This window comes from Egretta garzetta, unplaced genomic scaffold (genome assembly GCF_000687185.1).
Source record: "Egretta garzetta isolate BGI_Z169 unplaced genomic scaffold, ASM68718v1 scaffold145, whole genome shotgun sequence".
Lineage (NCBI taxonomy): Eukaryota > Metazoa > Chordata > Aves > Pelecaniformes > Ardeidae > Egretta > Egretta garzetta.
The window spans coordinates 786,669-806,766 of NW_009259687.1; the positions used below are offsets into that span (position 1 = coordinate 786,669).

At 38.6% G+C, this 20,098-nt stretch overlaps 1 protein-coding gene across 24 annotated transcripts in view; it reads right to left on the bottom strand.

Annotated features, from left to right (window-relative positions):
• Positions 1-20,098, bottom strand: part of MAST2 (microtubule associated serine/threonine kinase 2) — a 193,162-nt gene that overhangs the window by 68,520 nt on the left and 104,544 nt on the right. Inside the window, exon 2 of one of the 24 annotated variants that reach the window (XM_035894218.1) lies at positions 3,904-4,240. The exons of the other annotated variants lie outside the window; for them this stretch is intronic. Coding sequence (XP_035750111.1) covers positions 3,904-3,929 — 26 coding nt within the window. The 5' untranslated portion in view covers positions 3,930-4,240. The remainder of the gene's footprint in view (positions 1-3,903; positions 4,241-20,098) is intronic. 24 annotated transcript variants of the gene reach the window in all.

Genomic DNA, 20,098 nt, shown 5'->3' on the forward strand with positions numbered 1-20,098 from the left:
TCATATCCCTTTGCTAAGAAGAGTTCCTAAAATATACTTTACCACAGCGATGTCTGGAGCTGGCTATGGAAACTTGGTATATTTAAATCGCAGCATAACGAGGAACATGAACTGTCCTAAACTCCAAGCTTTTTAACCGCTTGCCTGCATTTGCCAAATTGAACTGAGTTTTACAAACCCATTTTCGCTGCTATATTTGCAAAGATAAGGAACCAAAAGAGAAAGGGTTAAGTGGCTGGAGAGCAAGCGCAGCTGAGACCCATTAAAATAGGTCAGGTTTACACAAATGTACCCAGAGGAGGGAATGGACTGGAGTGAAAGTCTAGCCCCAAGTTAGGAATAAAAAATTATTCTCCTTACACCCCCAAAATTGGATAACTTTCAATTTCCCTGGATCTCTAACGTGGGAAGGGGGAACATCACTTGGGCCCATTTAGCCATTTCTATGAACCATGTGTGCTGGCAATAAGGCAAAGCTTAAACACAGAGGCTAAAACCAGAATTTCTAGTTTCTTGAATCTATGTTATATGATGAGAAAAATATACAACCAATACAATCATACTCTCTACTGGTTGAAGAGAGCTCTCTGGATAGATACACAAAACTTTTAATAGATCATGTAATCCCAGAGAAACTACAGAACAAGAGTGATGAAGTTGCAAAAATACAAAAAAGGGGGGAAGGGAGGAGGTAACATGAAGACCTCAGTTGGGCGACCTTCCCCAAGAAGTCATTATGACAGCATTTGAGCACCTCCTAAAGAAAAACAGCTAAATAGGAAAGAAGTAAAGCTGGCTTTAACCAGGGCTTTCTGCCAAAGAAATTCAAACTACTCAATTTAAGTGTTGGCAGAAACAGTTCAAGTGAAGAAAAAATTATTTCCTGGAAGATGCACTTCAGCCAGACAGACGGTACTGGGCTCAATGCTGAGCTACAAGGCCAATGATAATGGAGATCATATTATTAATGCTTTAAATTGCATTAATTATTGTTTAGTACTGTTCACAAGTTCTCCAAACAATACTATACATTTCCTTGACCTAAAAATAATTCAATCTACATAAGAAAACAGGAGTAGAAGGAGAAAGCAGGAAGAGAAAAGGTTACCTATGCGTCTCTGAGTATTTCAACTAGAAAAAAAAAGAAACTTCTTAAGCAGTCCAGAGAGATTCCAAGCATTATTATTTGTTTATAAGCCAAAGTTTTGCTATTTTCATTATACACAAGGCAAGCCTGACCCTGACCCTCCTTTCCCCTCACAATTTGGTATGGGTCTTGTTAACCTTTTTTTTTTTCCTCAGATCCCACTTCATAATTTCAGAGAACAAACCCCCTCCAGGTCTTCCAGTTCAGGCAAAACACAATCTTAACAGCGCAGAGTTTCTGTACTGTTTGGCACTGCAGGGTCAAGCTCTAGCCCACGGGGTGCTTTGGAGGGCTGTCAACATGAAAATCCCTCTCCTGTGCCACCGAGGTTGCACACCCACACTGCCAAACACCGGTCTAGAAATCTATGAGAGCACGAGAGCAACTGGATTTAATTCTAAACATGCAGAGCAAAATGGATCATTTATATCGAAATACTTGAAATAATGCCTTTGCCATCACTACGGAAACGGTGCTTTTGCTGTTTCTAGAGTTAACTTCTCTGCCTGCAGTAAAAATAACATTTGTTACGTGTACTGAAGCGTTCCCAGCGCATTCTTGAAATCGAACACTGTGGGACATTGGACGTGGGTCTGGTAACCGGACACTGGGTTTGGACCCACTGAAATGCACTCTGGAGCCAGCACCCTTGGCCAGCATTATTTGTGAGAACATTTGGTAGCGTACCTGTGAGCTGCACGCAGCCCGGGTGCTCTTCAGCTACACCCTAACAAACCCTCTCCTACGCACCAAGAGACAATTCCATGCCAAGCCTCCAAAACAAGCACCATTAGTACACCTGGTTTCATATGCATTTTCAGTCTGAAAAAGAAATCAATGTTTCAGTTTCAGCATAAATCGATATTTGATTCTTTATTTTAGCAGCTTACTCAGGGGACATCTCTAACTCACTGAGCAAAACTGATTAACGTCCACGAGGCATTCGTGTAATGAAAGCAAGGGCCACAGAAAAACAATTTAAAAATAAATAACTAACACCGCTATCAAGTAATTTCATAGCGTTGCTGGTTATTAGAAATGAATAATGCTAAGGAATTCTCTCAAAATCTATCTAAAGTTATAGGCCTTGAAAAATTTCTCGTAATTGAAGCTGCTGAATATGGAAGCAAACAAGATGAGCACCAATTGCACGAGTCTTCCCATAGACTTTGGTAGAAATCGACTTGAGGTAGAAAGTTGTACAGAAAAATTATAGTTGAAATCACATTTTGGTTAGTAATCGTTAAGGCATATGATTTGTACTAGTGATTTTTAATTACAGAGTTCTAGCTTTGTAAACCACCTCAGGTTGTCAATGCTGGATTAACTCTTGCATTAACTAATAACTCCTTTCAAAATCAAATTTCAGAAGTCCAGCATCAGACTTGTTCCAGATTTAACATTTAATTCAGTGAGTCCAAATCCCTACAAAATGGGATCCAAAATTCAGAGTGATGACACCTACAGCAGCTATCTGTGGTAACATATTTTCCTAAAATGTACTATCACCTAACCAAATTTAACTAGATTCTCCTCTGATGTTACAGGAGTTTGGTTTCAGTTTATTTGCTTTACAAAGGCTTCTTTATGAGAAACAGACATTTTGGAAATGAAAATAAGTATTTAAAATTTTTATTCACAATGGCAGAAAATTTACAAAATCCAAAATCTGCATGTCAATGAATGCACCAGCTGCGCAGCAATGTTAACTAGATGTGGAAGTTATTGTCTTAATTATAGTAATTCAAAGATGGAAGCAATTTTGTAAGCTTTAGCACTACCAACAACGGGGATAATTAGTTCTCTAAAATAGATAAGAATAAGTAAGCATCTGGTTGCTTTTTTTTTTCCCATGTTCAAGAATAGTTTAAAAGTTATTCATCCTAGAATAACTGGGAAAAAAAAATTGTTATTATTCATGGTGTAGGTTTGGAGGTTTACACATTCCTACAATAAACATTTCTTCCTTTCTCTTAAGGAAGTGCAGTTATGCTCACTTGAGAATTGAAGAACGGAAGCACAAGTCCAACAAGCAACTTTTTAAAGATCGCAGACAGATTCTCCATCACAACAGGCACAGAACTATCCTCTTCCCACTGTCACCCAGGAAAACAGCACCTATTTCCTGTCATTAAGTCCCATTGCGCCAGGGGAGGTTTAGACTGGACATTACGAAAGATTTCTTCACCGAAAGGGTTGTCAAGCACTGGGACAGGCTGCCCAGGGAAGTGGTTGAGTCCCCATCCCTGGGGGTATTCAAAAGACGCGTAGACAAAGTGCTTAGGAACATGGTTCAGTGGTGGGATGGCAGTGTTCAGTTAATGGTTGGACTTGATGATCTTAAATGTCTTTTACAACCTAAATGATTCTATGATTCAAACCCCAACTCCCATGACCTTGAGGCTGGGTTGCACTATACCTGTTTCCCCCACCTTATTGAAGAATTTCAAATAGGATTGAACTCTGGAACCTAAAGGAATTTAGCCTTAGAGAAAAATAATAATGAAAACCAACTGCATGACTGCAGGACCCTCTTCCATAAGAAGCTTGCATGGACTAGTTATTACAACCATGATGAAACAGATGCAAGTTGTTCAACAAGCCAGACTCTTCTCAAATTTGCATTGCCCGTTGTTTTGAAGCTCATGAGAGAAAATAAACTGGACAAATAATTAGTTTTTTTACAACTGGACACTTTGCTCCAAGTTTTCTGGCTTGCGGTAGGTGATAGTCATACCAGGCTGCTGCAGACTCACCCTGTGTTCATGGGTGTTTGTTCCATGCAGGATGAAAAGCTTCATCCCCCTTCTTCCTTTTTTTTTTATTGCCTATTTCATATTAATTGAGATCTGTGCAATGTATGAGCTGCTTCAGAGAAAGAAATTTTGCACAGTCATCTGTGAGGTATGAGAAAGTCTTCTTAGAAAGTGAAGACGACTTCACTTTGCCATGAAACAAAAGAAAAGTCCTGCCCATACAGTTGAAGCCTTTCCCTTCTGTATTAAAGTAAGATGTCAAGGGGTGTTCCCATGCCTCATGCTGGTACCAGTAAATTAGAGTCACTGTGCAGATCACTGTGGAAAGTTGTGAATTCTGCAAGACAAGGAGCACAGAGATAAAAGATATAGTGAGCTTGTGAAGTGTGGGCTGCACTTCTGTACAGATATCCAAAGAGAGCATGGGGGGTAAAAACCATGAAGAACGTCTTTTTTCATGATGCCACACATTTCATCATGCTAACGAACACACTAACTGAAGGGAACAGGGAGTTGAGCAATGCAAGACTTACAAAGCATGTGGTAAGTTGGCTGTTCACTCATTCTTCTGTTTTAAAGAAAATTAACATCTTAGTACTTTGGAATTAACTTATTGTGTGAAAGACCATTTTCCTTTCATCTAAAACAAGCTATATGTTAGATAAACCCTTCTATTTCTTCATTTAGAGCTCAAATTCAAGAAGCAGGATCACCTCAAGCTAAGAAATTATGAAAGAAAAGGCTAAAATTGCCAGTTAACACCAAATTTATGTCTAATTTTCCTAATGTCTGAGGCTGGTGCACACCTGCTTACACCACGCTGTATAGTCCAGACCCTTTGCATTATTAACAACATAGGAACAACTCTGCAAAGCCAAACAAAATGAAATGTCACAACAAATTACGGTGACTGGTACAGCCATTCTCAAGCAAATCAAGCCACTTTATTCTAAAATATTCCTCCCTCGCAGATACACTCCAAACCTATCTTTGTTCTTATATGAAAATAAAAATAAAAAAAAAATCTCTGATTAGGGAAGAGACGCCCCAGAATCAACAGTATTTAATGGGAGAAAACATACACCAACCTTCTCAAGCATTACTATCTCCTACTTCAGTTGTGCTATGCATTATATTTCCATGAAGTTACAGCACAAAGTGTGAAAGGATGATTTAATGAAAACTAAGCATAACTACATACTTCCATTTCCCATTTCCTCCAACTCTATTATTAAATGCTTCACATAGCATAACTGCTTTTTAAATAAGTCTCTACTCAGCAATTCTCATGGAAGATAGTTTATCCCAATTTTCCCTCGAAAAAATCCAAGCGAACAAATTCGAGAATGAAATGTCAAATTGATTTTGTATTGTTTCAAATATTTTAACCATGTAGCTTACAATGATGTACAGGTGTGTAATATAACAAACCCATTCTAAACACTCTCCCCAAAGGGGCATCCAGAAAACTAAGCATACAACCTAAAAATGAAAAGAAACAGTTTTCCAAGATTCGTAAGTAAGAAGGCTTGATATAAATCCTGCACAAAAAAATCAGACGGTTGCTATGTAGCACTCAGTGCGAACAGTTCTCTTCATTTTGCTTCAGAGCACTTTCTTAGTTTAAGTATCAAAAAATGTTACAAATTAGCTCTTTATCAGCTAATTGCAGTTTCAAACTTCAGTGTGAGGATAAATTACATATCTAATTTAAAACCTATTCTAACAATACATTATTTTGGAAATAATCTCCAAATCAGACTGCGTCAATGGAGTTGCATTCTCTGCACAGAGCACAGATTTTAACATGGTTGTACAGTAAAGTAATAACCAGGGTGGGAACATTATGAATGTAAATGGGACCAAGATGTTTGCAATTAAATTATTTGCCAAATTTTAAAAATACATGTTCTGAAGGTTAGACCAACATAACTGATACACATGGGTGATAAAATCTACACTTTTCCTGTGTCAAATACTCAAATCAGAAGGTAAACTTTTCCCTAAAGAAACAGAATCCAGGGTTTATTTTCTAGTGATAATTCAAAGCCAAAACGTTTTCAATACAGAAGCTCACAAAAGATGATGTGCCAATGATGCCTTTGTAACTACATAGATTTTTCACAACTCAATGGAGTCAAAAAGCTATTCTTCTAGTTCATAGAAATTGTCAGGTCTGACCAGTCTTAAATTACTGCCAGATAGGGCAAATGCCAGAGCAGACACTACTCAAAGGAAACTCTACTACTACAGACAGACTATGGGAAATTATATATATTTGATATAAATGTATATATATCTGTCTCTAAATGCTGCCCTCCCTCCAAAAAAAGGGAATATAGGAATACTTGCAGTTCAGCAGACCCCAGGCTAAATAGGCTTAGTCCACAGTTTGGAAAGCAAATCTCCCTGCCCATCAGCCAGCAGCATCTCTGGTTTGCACCGAGGCTTCCGTGCTGCTGGAGCTGACTATTCCCAAAGTGTAGTTTGGAAGAGGTGGTGAGGCCCTGTGCTCTTGTCAGCTTCTCTGTGAAGATTTTGCCCTGTTGGTGAGACTCATCTTTCCAACTGTGGAGAGTAACACTGAAGAGATTCAGTTTTTGTCCTGCTTGGCAGAATTCTCTGTTCATCCTATGCTTTCATGCTAGCTAGAACCATGATCCTACTTTGGCTTTTAGGCAAACTCTTAGACTAACAAGTGCTGGGCCATGCTTCCATCCCTGGTGCTGCTGCTATTTAGCAGACAAGCCTTGCTTATCATCATCCTCGTTTCTCCTAAGGGCCAAGATGGACATCAACTTTCCTAAGAACCATCCTGCATATTTAACCCATAAGCACTTTCCATTCCATTAGAGTACAGAACAATCTGAACAGAACACAGCACCAGATCTGGACAAATATGCCAGAAGAGCAGACACCAGGGAGAGTGTGTTGTTAGACACAAGTCCACTTCCCACGTCCTCATCTACAACCAATTCCTCACCATTTCAGGTAGCTTTGGGTAAAATCACCATCCCTCAATATTTCACTTCTACATGCTTCAGATACAAAGGCTTCCTGGATACTTTGGATTTATCTCAGAAGCCAAAGTGACCAAAATATCTGACCTTTGAAAAAAATCCGCCAAGGTAAGCTGCAACATACATTATCAGTCTTTGCACCACGGGTACATTGACTCCTTCAGCCCTCCTACATTTCTGACCCATGCATTGCTCCAACCATCACCAGCCATGAGAACCATGTTATTTTATCATACTGGGACTGCAGAGCCCCCATTTTGAATTTTGCAGAGCTTCAATATAAAAAGAAAATATATTGAATATGTAAACCATTCACAAGTTCATCTCCTATAGGAAAACATAGCAGATAATGAAGTAGATCCAGAAAATCAAAGACACTGTCTAAATCTACCTACCTTACAATGATACTTTAAATTTATTTTTTTGCTTCTAAACTAAAAGGTAAGAGCTTACTTTGTATTTTCATTATAAAAGACCCTCCCCTTTCTAAAGTAAGAATGTTTCCCATCTCTTTGCAGGTTCTTACAAAACAAAACCCCCAAAATTCAGCAGCATCTCAGCAACATTTCTTAATAAGTATAGGTTGCTTCTGAAGACAGTCTAATGAAGAAGGGTTCTTTTTTTCAAGAGAGGAAAAACACTTTCCTGTGAAAGTATTAAAACAACCGTATGTATGCACACACACACACACACATTCAGCCCCCAAAGCCCTTCAAACAAGCACTAAAAACAATTTGCAACTCATTATGTTTGTGCTCACAAAGATGGGAGAAAAAACTTCAAAAATACCTCTATAAAATCCAAGCAAAGCCTGAGGTTGCTCAGGTAGGCTTATAATAGTCTAGTGGACATATTAGGAAAATAACCAGGCTTAACAAAACTGTAATCTCAGCAAGTAAGCTACAAAACTTTTGACATTTGTTCAGGACTAAGGTGTCTTAGAAAGGGACATGCCATGCTTTGCCTGTCTGGACTCAAGAGGGGCTGAGCTGAGCTGTTCCCCACCAAAGCAAGATAAGGGGAAGACATGCGTGCCGCAGTGTTGCTTTAATCCAAAACAGATATCGGGAGCAAATACGTATTGCTCGGTTTGTTTCCTTCAGCTCTGCAAAAAGAAACATTGCTTGGGACCCTTCTCATCCATACACTCATTGAATGACACTGAGGGAAAAAGGATACCCAGGTAAGAGTTGGCTCTAAATGTCAAAGCAGTTGACAGGAGCTGGAGTTCTGTGGACATAGAAAATGCTCCATGTGGCAAGTAAAACTGGTATAAATTTATGTACAGAGATACACTACACTTGCAAATCAAGCATCCAGCTATTTGGTCCTTACTTGTTGAGGGAGGCAGCTCTGTTGATAAACCACTGTCTCAGATAAAAACAATAAACTTAGAAGACACGAATGAAGACTTACAAAAATACATTAGCTAACCATACTGAAGCATATATCATATCAAATAAGCGGCCTACTTTAAAATAATAAGAAAATGTGCCTGTAGAAGGCATTTCAAGTTAATGGAGCAATGAAACCACAAATACAGAACAAGAGGGGGAGGCACAGGGTGCAGATCCCACCCCGGCACAAAAAGAAGGCCCCAGATCTCCAGCAAGGGCAAGTTTCTGGAACAATCAAGCCTGATTACACGTTAAATCTCATTCTTTTGTATAAAGCTTACTTGCTATCTGAGCCAAATGTTCATTATCCAATTGCTATCAATTTTTCATACAAGGATGGTCGCTCCAGTTTAATAACTCTACAAACGCATACTACAGATAGATATATGCACACAGAGTTTTGAAATTTTAGGAGCTCGAAGCTGAAACAATCATTCACAAAAGTAAGCAGAAGAAAAACACAAACATTAAAAGCCACAAGCCAAGAGTTAAAGCTTGCTGCAGTTCTGCCATCGCTTAAGAAAGGATCCCTGTTTTAAAAGCTGTTCTACTTAAGAAGGCTGAAGATTAAAATCAAAATCAATTCCACTTACAGTAAGATGGTGGAGACCAGTAAGTACAAATACATGAACATATCAAAAATAAATGGCTGGTAGCAGTGATGACAAAAAGGAATCATAAAAGAAAATAGGAAAAAACTAAAACCTAGCACAATCACAGAGCCATAATTTACACAGCTATTAAAAAAAGCAGCTATCTAATAAATGTACCTCTTCTAAAATTGGATCAGAATGCAAATGAAGAAACCACTAAAAGCTTTTTGAATGCTTTATGTACTTATTAATAATTAAAGGAACTAGAAACAGGTAAGTATTATTTTTACAAATGATGTGTAACAAACTTTACTAAAAACTCACAAGCGCAGTCAAACATGGCCCACATTTCCTCTGAGACAAAGTAAGAAAAGATAGGACTGTTAAATAAAATTAGCCTATTTGTGTATAAATAACAGGTTGTTGTAAAACACATTTCTGGCGGCTGGGTATTGCCATATCCCAGCTTTCTCACCATACCAGTTCTGCTCCACCATGAAGTCTGAAACCAGCATGACCAGCATGAAGTGAAACGAAACTCAAGAAAACTGCAGAAAGTACAAAAATGAAGACACACAGGAAGACAAATGCAAATGCTTACAGAAAGGCAGGTCTTCAAATTCCACAGCAATCATGCCTAATTTAAATTAAGTCTGCTAATTGTAACATACTAATTTACCATGCAATCAAGACTGGAACAAAATTAAAGGACAGGAAAACACACAATATACTGGAAATAAGTCATCTTAAATGCCACCACAGGATTCAAGGTAGTTTCCTTAGAGATCAAATATTCAGGGGAAGACTGTACTCTTACATGCTTGCAGAACATTTTAATCTACAAAGGCTCATGTCACTGTGGGTCCCAGTGGCTCTCCTCTAGTACATGCTCACTGGCAGCATCTTATGATACCAAAAGTAACTCCTTCAGAATCAAGTAAAACACGTGGATTGACTTTTACACCTTCTGTTAATTCTGAAGTAGTTTAAATGATATGCTTGGTTCTATGCAAACAAAGCAGGTGGCAACAGATATGGGGGGAATGATGCAAGCATCATATTGCTATATAAACATAACATTTGCTAAGACTTTCGATACATGACTAAGCATTGTCTTCATATAAAGTATCATGGTCATATACCAACCCCTCAAACTTGAGGCATTTTGTGGGAAAGATCACAATTTATTAAGCTTACAATCTCAAACCGTGTCCAATTTATAGCACAGCATTGCCTAAAATGTTAGCCAAAGAGACTGGCATGAGGTGGCTTTGATTTCACAGCTGGCATAAGGACTCCCCCATGCAGGACTCAAAAGCATTCCCCTTCTGAATCCCAGTTCTCTGGACCCTTCTACCTTCAGCCGATGTAGCAAGCACGCCAGCAACCAGAAGCAAACACGCCAGAACAGTCTTTAAAACTAAACTTTTAAGAGGCTTGGAATACACTATGAGTTTTCACTACTGCATTATTTATTATTTTATCTACAAATCTACTCTAAAGAATACTTAGGTATTACTCTGCAGTCCTCAAAATAATAGCAAAAAAAAAAAAAATAGGGCTAACGACTGGGAAAAAACTTTTCAGGGAAATATCTGATAGTTAGCTACAAGTGTAAAATCAAATCACTTCAAAGCTGTTTTCCTTAATTTGAAACTTTCTCAATATGGTAATTGAAACGGTGGTCAATACTAAGTGTTCAGCACCTGGTCGAAAAACTAAGTCATTTGCCTCCAGGTAGGTGTACGGTGACAGAAGATGACATCATACGCTGTTTCTCTCAGTTCCTGAAATAAAGTCTGTTTTTTATAACCCACATTTTGCCCTGAGGTGTACAGTTCCTTGTCAACATCAGCATTCAGCTGCCATTAAAATAATGGGAATCCCAAGTGCACCAGAGAACATGTCTCTTAGTTTGCTCATCACCATACCCCAGCACCTCTTCAAAGAAGAACAAAGACCTGCAAAGACTAACGTCACGGCATGGGGAAAGGTTCCTCAGAACCAGAAACATCTGCAAGTCCATTCCAAAGCTTTACACTGATGGGCACCCCGGATTTAAAATTCACTTGTCAGAGACAAACAACAGTTGAAATAAGCAGATGCACAGACTTTGTAAGGATTCCAAAACCCAAATGTGTCGACTTCAATTAAACACAAGAACTGCACATTTCCAGGCCAAACACATGCCAGGATGTACTTTTTCTGTCTCATTTTTCATAGTAGCACTGATCTTGGTGTCCTCTGTGAAGTTCAGAATCTCCCTTCTCCTCCTACGTCTTTTGAAACTAGTCTCTTTCACCACTATTTTTTTTTACTTGCTTGAAACATCAGTGTAAAATTATTTTATATTCATCAGCATCCTTCATGAGAAAGATCCAAATAATTCATTAAATCATCCACGATTTATGTGTTGCTTGGTTTCCTCTCCACAAAAGTTCTGACTTGAAAAACTGGTTTGTCCTGGGCTATAGCCAAGTGTTCATACAAGAGAGTTTCCATCTAAACAAAGAGCTTTCAAGGCTTAAACCTTCAGTGTTAACCCTGTAGGATGCTTTGGGTTTTAGTCTAGCAGGGAAACAGCCGACAGTAATGAAAATGAGTTTACATCCAATTTACATAGACACAATCCCAAACAGACCAAAAATTACAAACAATCCAGGTGTATTCTCTGCATCATTACACTGATTTTGGATATTAGGAGGACCTTCCTTCCATTCGTGGCACATCAGTCTTTCATTCTATTTAAGTAGCACAAGCATCCCATAACGGAGAGCGTACCAGAAGCTCCCCAAAACTCATCCATTAGGGAGCATCATGTTTTTATGCAATCCAAAAGACTATTTCTCATATTTTCTCTTTTCAGAAGACTGGGTAGAATTTTGTTCTCTCCCCAAACACTGTTTTTCTCCCAAGGCCATATTGCAATACTAGCAAAAGTAATTTGAATGAAATTTCCTCTCCAATTAGGAGCGTCAGGAGGCCATTTAATATGCTGAGCTAGGTAAAAAATTGGAGCTAAATATTATCCAAAGCATCAGATTCCCAGGTCTTTCACATCCTTCCCAACATAAGGAAAACATTTCTTACTTTAGTCATTTGAGCAAGGAAATGTGTGGCATGACAGCTGTCACTTTAAAGTTAATTATAGCATAGGCTCACATTTTTAAGATTAGCTTTATGTTACCACAAAAAAGTAAGTATTCTGCTAGCATCAAACTAATTGTTTTCCTTCAGAGTGACAATGTATATATGGAGGAGGTGGCATCCTTCTGACACACACAGCTTTTAACGTCAATCTAGATGAATCAGCATAAAAAGACATTGAATACATTTGAAGGGATATGTATGGACCCACTGTCTCACACAGTCCTGTTATGTTGGCTTAAAAGTTAGCATGAATACACCAGTGCATCAGCAAGCACCATTTAAGTGCTCTTGGCTGCCTGATTATTTCCCACTCACTCGTTTACGTCCCAGTGAAAGGTGGTTTCTCTTATTGTTTGTGAGTATTTCAATAATGAAGAGCATTTTTCTTAGTTACCAAGGAACTGTTTATAACAAAATACAATTATTTCCATAGAATCACTGATTTTAGAGGTGTCTTGCAATTTAAAGGTTGTTTTACACTTTAAGGGTAGTTAATTCCCGTGATTTGTAACAAATTACCAAACTACCGCGTCACTGATGCCCTTTCGCTGAAAGGAAAAGAGAGGAAAGAGAATCGGAGCATCAGTGACAATTGTGGACACAAAACCCGCACGTCCTTCCCAACAGAAACCTGCCATTGTCATCCCCCAGAGTTATCTTTCAGATCACTTCAATACACAAAGCTCCCCTGTCTTAAATTTGCAAAAAGAAAGTCACTCAACAGAAGTGAAATTATTAAAATCCATAGTCACAGCCCGTTCAACCTAGACAGGATTAAACTGCTGAAAAAATGAGGAAGCATTAGAAATCATTATTCTAAGTCACTTTTTCAAGACCAACAAACACCCACGTGCACAATTTAACGCTGCTGTTAATCATATCAAACTGCAAGATATGCCCAAAGCACGATGAAACAAAAGGATTTAAAACCAGAGACATTTAATTTAAATAAGTCAGAATGATGCTTTGTCTTTCCATAATCCAATTTCAATAGGTGAAGCCTCAGTACAGCTGATCCGAGAATACCAACCCCACGTGCCCTTTGAACCAGGGAATTCTCATATTTCTTCTATAGTTTAAAATCATAAATATTTACACAGAACCAGTCTGACAGGTAAATCTGATTTATTTTTATGTCAACCCTCCCATGACAAACTTAGGTATTTACAGTTTGCTCTTGACTTTCTCTATTCTTCTGGGAATATGCTTGAGAAGAAAGAATCCAGCCACTTTGACCGGAGGAGCAGATGGTTCTCTTTTACAGTACCATTAGCTGCAGCAAGAATCCCACCAGCTGCACGAGAGAGCTCGTTTCAACGTAATGTACCAAGGAGAAAGAGGAGTCCTTCCCATTTGCCTCTTAATGTAGGAAAAGCCATATGGGAGTGAAGCCCTTTAGGATTTTTAGTACCTATCAGAAGCCATCATTATAGCGAAATGTGCCATACAGCCAGAATACCGCTAGCAAACTACTCCTGTGATGCAAAAACAAAAACTAAGAGAAATTGAAGGTGGAGAAGCCCAGAATTAAGAGCATACAAGCTATCACAAATGCAATAGGACTGTATGTAAGTTTTACAAACAGATCAGAGGAAAGTTGTATCAAATACTCGACACAGCAAAAAATTCTCTGCTGCTAAAAATGCCCCAAGATTGCAATGTGACAGAAGAAACCTAAATTGCAATCACAATTTTTAAAAGTAAGAAGTGAACATGATGCTTTAAAATGAGAGCAATTAAGACAGGAAAATATTTATTCATTTAATAATATGGTATTTCATTCCAAGTGCCCAGATGCCACGACCCTGAGAACATTAACACATCGCAACACGCCGGCGCCAGCACTGCAATGCATTAGATGTGCAGCGACCACTCTCATCGCCCAGTGACTCTTGGGAGCAAAGTTACTACATCCGTGTATGCGTGTTTTCAGGACCCATGCCCTGGCAAGAATCACAATATAACGGTGTGTTGTACGAACCAGCCAATTTATCGCAATACACCTCAGACCAGCCCAACCTGCCTACCCATCTCCCCCAAGACGGTAGGCAAATTGTTGGCAGGCCGCCAGCCGAGCACGGCAGAAGGTGATATTCCCAGCAAACCGTCACACATGTTCAAATATTTCATTTCTAAGGCTGGCTGAAGGCTGCGGTTTCCGTGCTGTGCAAAATAGGATTTCCACCCCATGACTTCGTGCAGCTCCTCTCTGCTATGAATCCTCATAGAGCTGCTTGACCATTTTGAAATATCTAATACTCGTTTATGTGAATAAATCAATAAGAAGTCATCTCTTTTCCATTAAGATGTGCAGCAGATTTACAGAATAATTATTTCTTTTGTACTTCAACTACTAACAAATAAATGGAGTTGTAAATTTTGAGTAGGAGTTTTCTGACAAAATATTGCACCTGAAACCCTGTTAGTATCTCTCAAATTGTTTCTGTCCTTTAATTTTAAATTCAAGATGGCACACTAACAAGGTTTGTTAGTATCTCTCAAATTGTTTCTGTCCTTGATGCATAATTTTAAATTCAAGATGGCACACTAACAAGGTGTTGAAAAATAAAGATACTTCATTTTCGTTATGAGAAACACACAGGTGTCCACTCTGTATGGAAGTCCACAACTGTTGAATTTTCACAAAATGCTACCTTTATGCACGCAGAACGCCATCTAGAACAGAGCGAGCTTTAAAAAAAATGAAATTCTGCAAGCAGGAGGAATAAACAAGTTGCTCCATAAGTGGCAGGTCTAACACAGGTTATTTTCTTACAGAACAGTGTCCTCCCTCCCCAAAGCCCCCCGTTCCTCCCCTGCACCAACCCAGCTCCGCTCCTCCTGGTCCGCCCATCTCACCTTGCCCTCACAGTGAGCCAAGTCTCACTGTACCACACTGCTGCCGTGCTCACCGGCTGGCAGCCAGGAAGCACCCAAAAGCCAAGTCCTACCTACCTTATCCTTTGGGAACGGGGCCCACAGGACAATAATTTGCCTCCCTTTCCTCTCCCCAAACAAGTTCAAGAAACCCATAAGAAAATACGGAGCTTTAGCTCTACCACTTCTGTTCCTCCATTGAACCACTGCTGCAACCTCTCCATAAGTTTGAAAGTTACTGCTGGGAGCAGAGATCTCAACACACAACCAGAATCTCACGGAGCTATTTTCCTTTAAAAACCAGGCCAAGGACAACAAAACTTGTATTTGAAAAGAATAACATCTCTAATGCAATTCTTTGCAACTAAGATCTAAATTTATTTACAAAATCTTTCCTCATCACCAGTAAAATTTCTAAAAATCACTAACTTTGACAAAATTTAAACCACAAAAGTGGAATGATAGCAGGAAATAGAGTGCCCCTCCCCCAAAATATTTCTATTTAGAAGCTACAATCCTCTAAAAAAGATTAATTTCATTTCTGACAGCTGATGAACAAAATTCACCCTAAAAATCAAGTCAAAGCTTATATTCTGAGTCTTACATAGACTGTATCAACAAACCAGCTGATGAGAAATTCTGATATTAGTTGCAACCGTTTACTCATAAACCTGAATATACTGCTTTAGTCAGGATTAACTACCTACCACTCTCACCAAGTCTATTCCTCCAGTAAGTTTTCAGGCTACATTCGTTAAGCTCCACAGAGCACCTGATGAGCAATAATTATGTTGATATTTCCCAATCTTGAAGGGACACCACTGTACTGCATCAGATCTGATACTGTTCATTAGTTTACACTCTTCAATGTGATTTTATCAAAAACCAGAGAGTAGTGTGACTACAAACACTGATCCTATTAACTGCTACATTAACATATTTACATCTCCCAGAAAAAAAAAGCTAAAGGTATTAAGAATGACTTAACATTGAAGGTTATGCATATCTCCAAGAAAACTATGTGCTATAAATCAAAATATTTGCAAGCCCTGCCTAGCGCTGCCTAGATCATCATAACACTGTTTTGCTACTTGGAATACTAAAGCAGCTTCTTCTAGTAAAGCATCTATCCATCATTTTGTAGAAACAAACCCCTTATCACATTCACATACTATGAGAAGGAAGGAACAATGCATTCAAATAAATACCTTAAAAAAGAATGATTAGTGGATCTGCACAGTATGATTTTTACAATGAATACAATTACAAATCATTAAGAAATTAAGAAATTGTACCTAACACACCAGCAATACGAATTCATCTTTTAAAAAAAAGAAGAAAGCAAGCCTAAACAGTATTAAAACAAATAGCTTAGAAAAACATGATAAGAATTACTTGCAAAATCCGAAGATTACCTTTTGGATCGTCTCAACATGCTGGTAGCAGGCAGAGAGAAATTGGACAGCACTGTCCAAAAGGAGTCAGACATGATCTTTAAAAGCTTTCATTGCTGGGAAAATACAGCACAATCAAGCCACTAGCAATAAATAAGGAACTAAATAATACCAGTGACAGAGCCAATGCAAATTCCCTGTAGACCTTGCAAGCTGTTCCATTAATGTGAGACAGGCAGGCAAGCGTACATATTGCTGCTGTTTCCACTGCCTCCGTTTTCTCCCGACTCCATCCCTGCCTCCCTCCCTCCACCTCAGGAGGCAGTACAAAATGAGATATTTATTCCCTTCCTCATATATACCACTTTAAACCTGAAGTTTGTTGTATACACAGCATACATGCTTTATATACATCTCTCTCTGTTCATCCAACACAGTCAAAAGATTTTCAAGCAAAACCATAACCAGGCTCTGTTTGCAATCCTGAATAACACACAGCTTTTAAGCCGTGCCTGCACAGAGAGCACCGCTTACTGCCGAGTTCATGGCTTTATTTTGAAATGGTGGCCCTTCTGCTTCCCAACTGCATGAGGCACATCAGGGGCATTTTGCTTATTTTTTTAATTAATCTTCCATCTTTAAACAAATCCCGCCTTTTATTTTAAGTAACCCAAGTGGATTTTAAATGGAAAAAAAAAAAAGTAAGCTTACGATGCCACCCAAGATCAGTTTAAAAACAGAAATCCATTCTCCCCCTGAAGTCAGCCGCACGACATACACATCAGTCACAGCAAACACCAACTCCTCCGTAGCACCTGGTGCCCACAGAACAACAACCGGCTGAATTCTGACAACAAGACGCAAGCGGTATTCGAGTGTGATGCTCATCAGAGGCTTCCCACACACCCACTGCACATCAGCCACAAGTTCACTTTTCCCTCTTTGTGCCTCTAGAAGCTCCTTGCCATGTTTCTGCTTTTTCCAGGGTCTAAACAAAACCTCATTGTAGCTGCCTTTTTTTTTTTGTTTCAATATGCAATCTATTTTCTTTCCATTGTGGTTTTTTTAAGCACTTCTGCCAGTAGGAAAGCTAATGATGTTCTCATATTTCAGCCTTCTTGAGTGGCTTTTTATCACAGACATGAGAAAGATGACAATCAACAGCTGGCACTGCCTTCCATGCACAATACAGCCCTTAAAAATTACACATAAATGTCTGGGAGAAAGAAAACCCAGTAGGTTCCCTTTAGCTTTCCATGGAATCACATGAAAGAACTAGATGGTCTTCATAACTTCCCATTAAATAACAGCACATTTTTAATACATACATTATCAGCAATCGCAGTATCTGATTCAGCAAAGCATGCCTTTCCATCTGAGCTTCAGAACAGGGCAATGTGATTTTCCATGCTGCGGGAACCGAACCTCTGTCCAACACAACAATCTCTTCTAGTGCTTTTTAACATTTCTATCAAATGAAGCTAAATCACATTCTGGTTTGACTTCACAAAGCTAATTTGGAGTACCACCAGACAAAACTCTGCCACTACCTACTACTGATGAGAAAGAATAAACACATTTGGTTTTGTACCCACATAATAACATACACCAATCGTGCAGAAACCGAAGAACAGCATTTTAGTTTTATATTCAGGATGTTACATGACCTTCCAATTCCAATAAACCTGGTTTGAAAACAGATAAAAATGCTCAGATTTACTCTGTCAGCTAAAACATGAATTGAAATTCCTGAGCAATAATGGAGGAAAAAAAGTGCTCAGTTAACTAACAAAACAAACCCATCACAACAAAAATAAATTCGAACTGCTTATAGTTAGGAAATAAAATCACAACCAGCTAAACCCCCTACATTTATATTTGTTGTGCTTTTTTCAAAAGTGATTGAAAACTCAGCAGTTGAAGACCTACAAATCATAACGTCACTGTACTGAGGACCAACACTTTCACATCTCTGATGGGAAGGATGCAAAAAGGAGCAGCCATCTCCGGAGAACGCTCTCCATGGGCATCACTGCTCTACGGCAGCGGTAACCCAGTGAAACCCCGTCCATCCCCCACTGCTCTTGGGGAACACAGGGCACCCCAAGCAGGACAGGTGGAACAGGATGTTGGCTATCAACTGAAACCCGTCCGTCCACCCATCTTGTATTTAACGGGTTCTGCAGAGCTCTTACCCAAGAACTGCAAAAAGCACTTTGGAAAATTATATAATGCTGCTCACAAACAGCAGAAATTTCTTTAACTCTTCCTATTCCCGCTTTTGGTATACGCATTCCACATGCCAATAGTAAAATCGAATCTTGTAAATCAGCATCTGCAAAGAGCTTATTTTGGGACTATCCCCAACCATTAGATACAGAGGAGTTCAGATGTGAGGACACCATACTTGGAGATGCAGTGTTTTTGCTAGAAAAACAGAACACTACAATGAAACCATCAAACATCTTTTAAAAATATGTCATGTCTTAAAATACAACAATGTCAACATTTGCAGAATTCACTTTAGTTGTAACAAATGTATGAAGCATAAAGATTTTCTCACATGTACAGTGACAAATGAAATCCTTCTAAGGAACTATGTGACTGTCTCTGCATGGTAAGCAAAACATTTTGCAAAATTAGGACTACAAAATTCTCACTAGTTCAAAAATATAGCCTTCTGCATATCACAACACATGTCAAGAAAAATAGCACACTCACACAAATAGGTTATGAGATTAGTTTTCTATTTTATTTAACTCATAAAAACATTAATATGTCTTTATGAATTCCTGATCCTTAGCTATTCCAAGCCTGAAGAAACCTCTTTCCTTATAAAATTCTTCCACTTGCCTTTCAGGATATTCAGTCTCCATCAATCTTCCTAATGGACCTTCTCCACTTCATGCCCAACTTGTCCTCAAAAAAGGCCACCTGCAGAACTTTTTGGCAGCTCCTGTGATGATGGAGTAGTTCTCTGCCAACCAAATGTGTCATTTCCAGGGCCCTCCTAATGACACTGCATCCACTGGACAGTTATAAATAGCCAATGTCAAGGACTTCCCCAATTTCTCGTCTTTACCATTACCAAAGCAGGACATTAATTAAGCCTGACATTAAATGAGAATGCAACCAGGCAAACAGTCTACACGAAACCCATTACTTTCTGGACTTCTTTCATAGCAGCTACATTTATCATTAAATAAATTTGCTTGGTATAAGACCACCCTCTTTTAAATAAAATCTGTCATTTTAAAAGTAAGCTTAACTCCTTGTCTAGTTTCAAGTGGTACCAAGGAGATCACTGAGGTCATTTTGAAAAAGAGCATGCCAAAGGTCAAAACTCTTGTGGTTGACTACATTTTAAGTTAACTATATCTCAGGAAAAGTTCCCACAAAATACTCTTGACTGCATTTTTTAAACATTCAACCAGGATGAAACTTGTAGCAGTCCAGTAGTTTCCAAATGAAGGTAATTTTCCTGTGACACATTATGGTAAAGGAAAATTTATAATGGAAACCGGCTGAAATACTTATTGGAAAAAAACTACTTTTTCCTAATTATTCAATTACTTGAATAGTTACGTTGTATTGTCTCACATAACTACCTGATACTTTCAGGCTTAACTTTTTTGAATGCTGTATAACTTCTTTGAATAGCCTTAAACCCACAAATTATTCACTAGAAATATCCAGAAATTAAAACCGTTTTACTAGCAGAGCTAAATTGTTTGGAGGAGTCACAAACCCAAAAATACATTCCT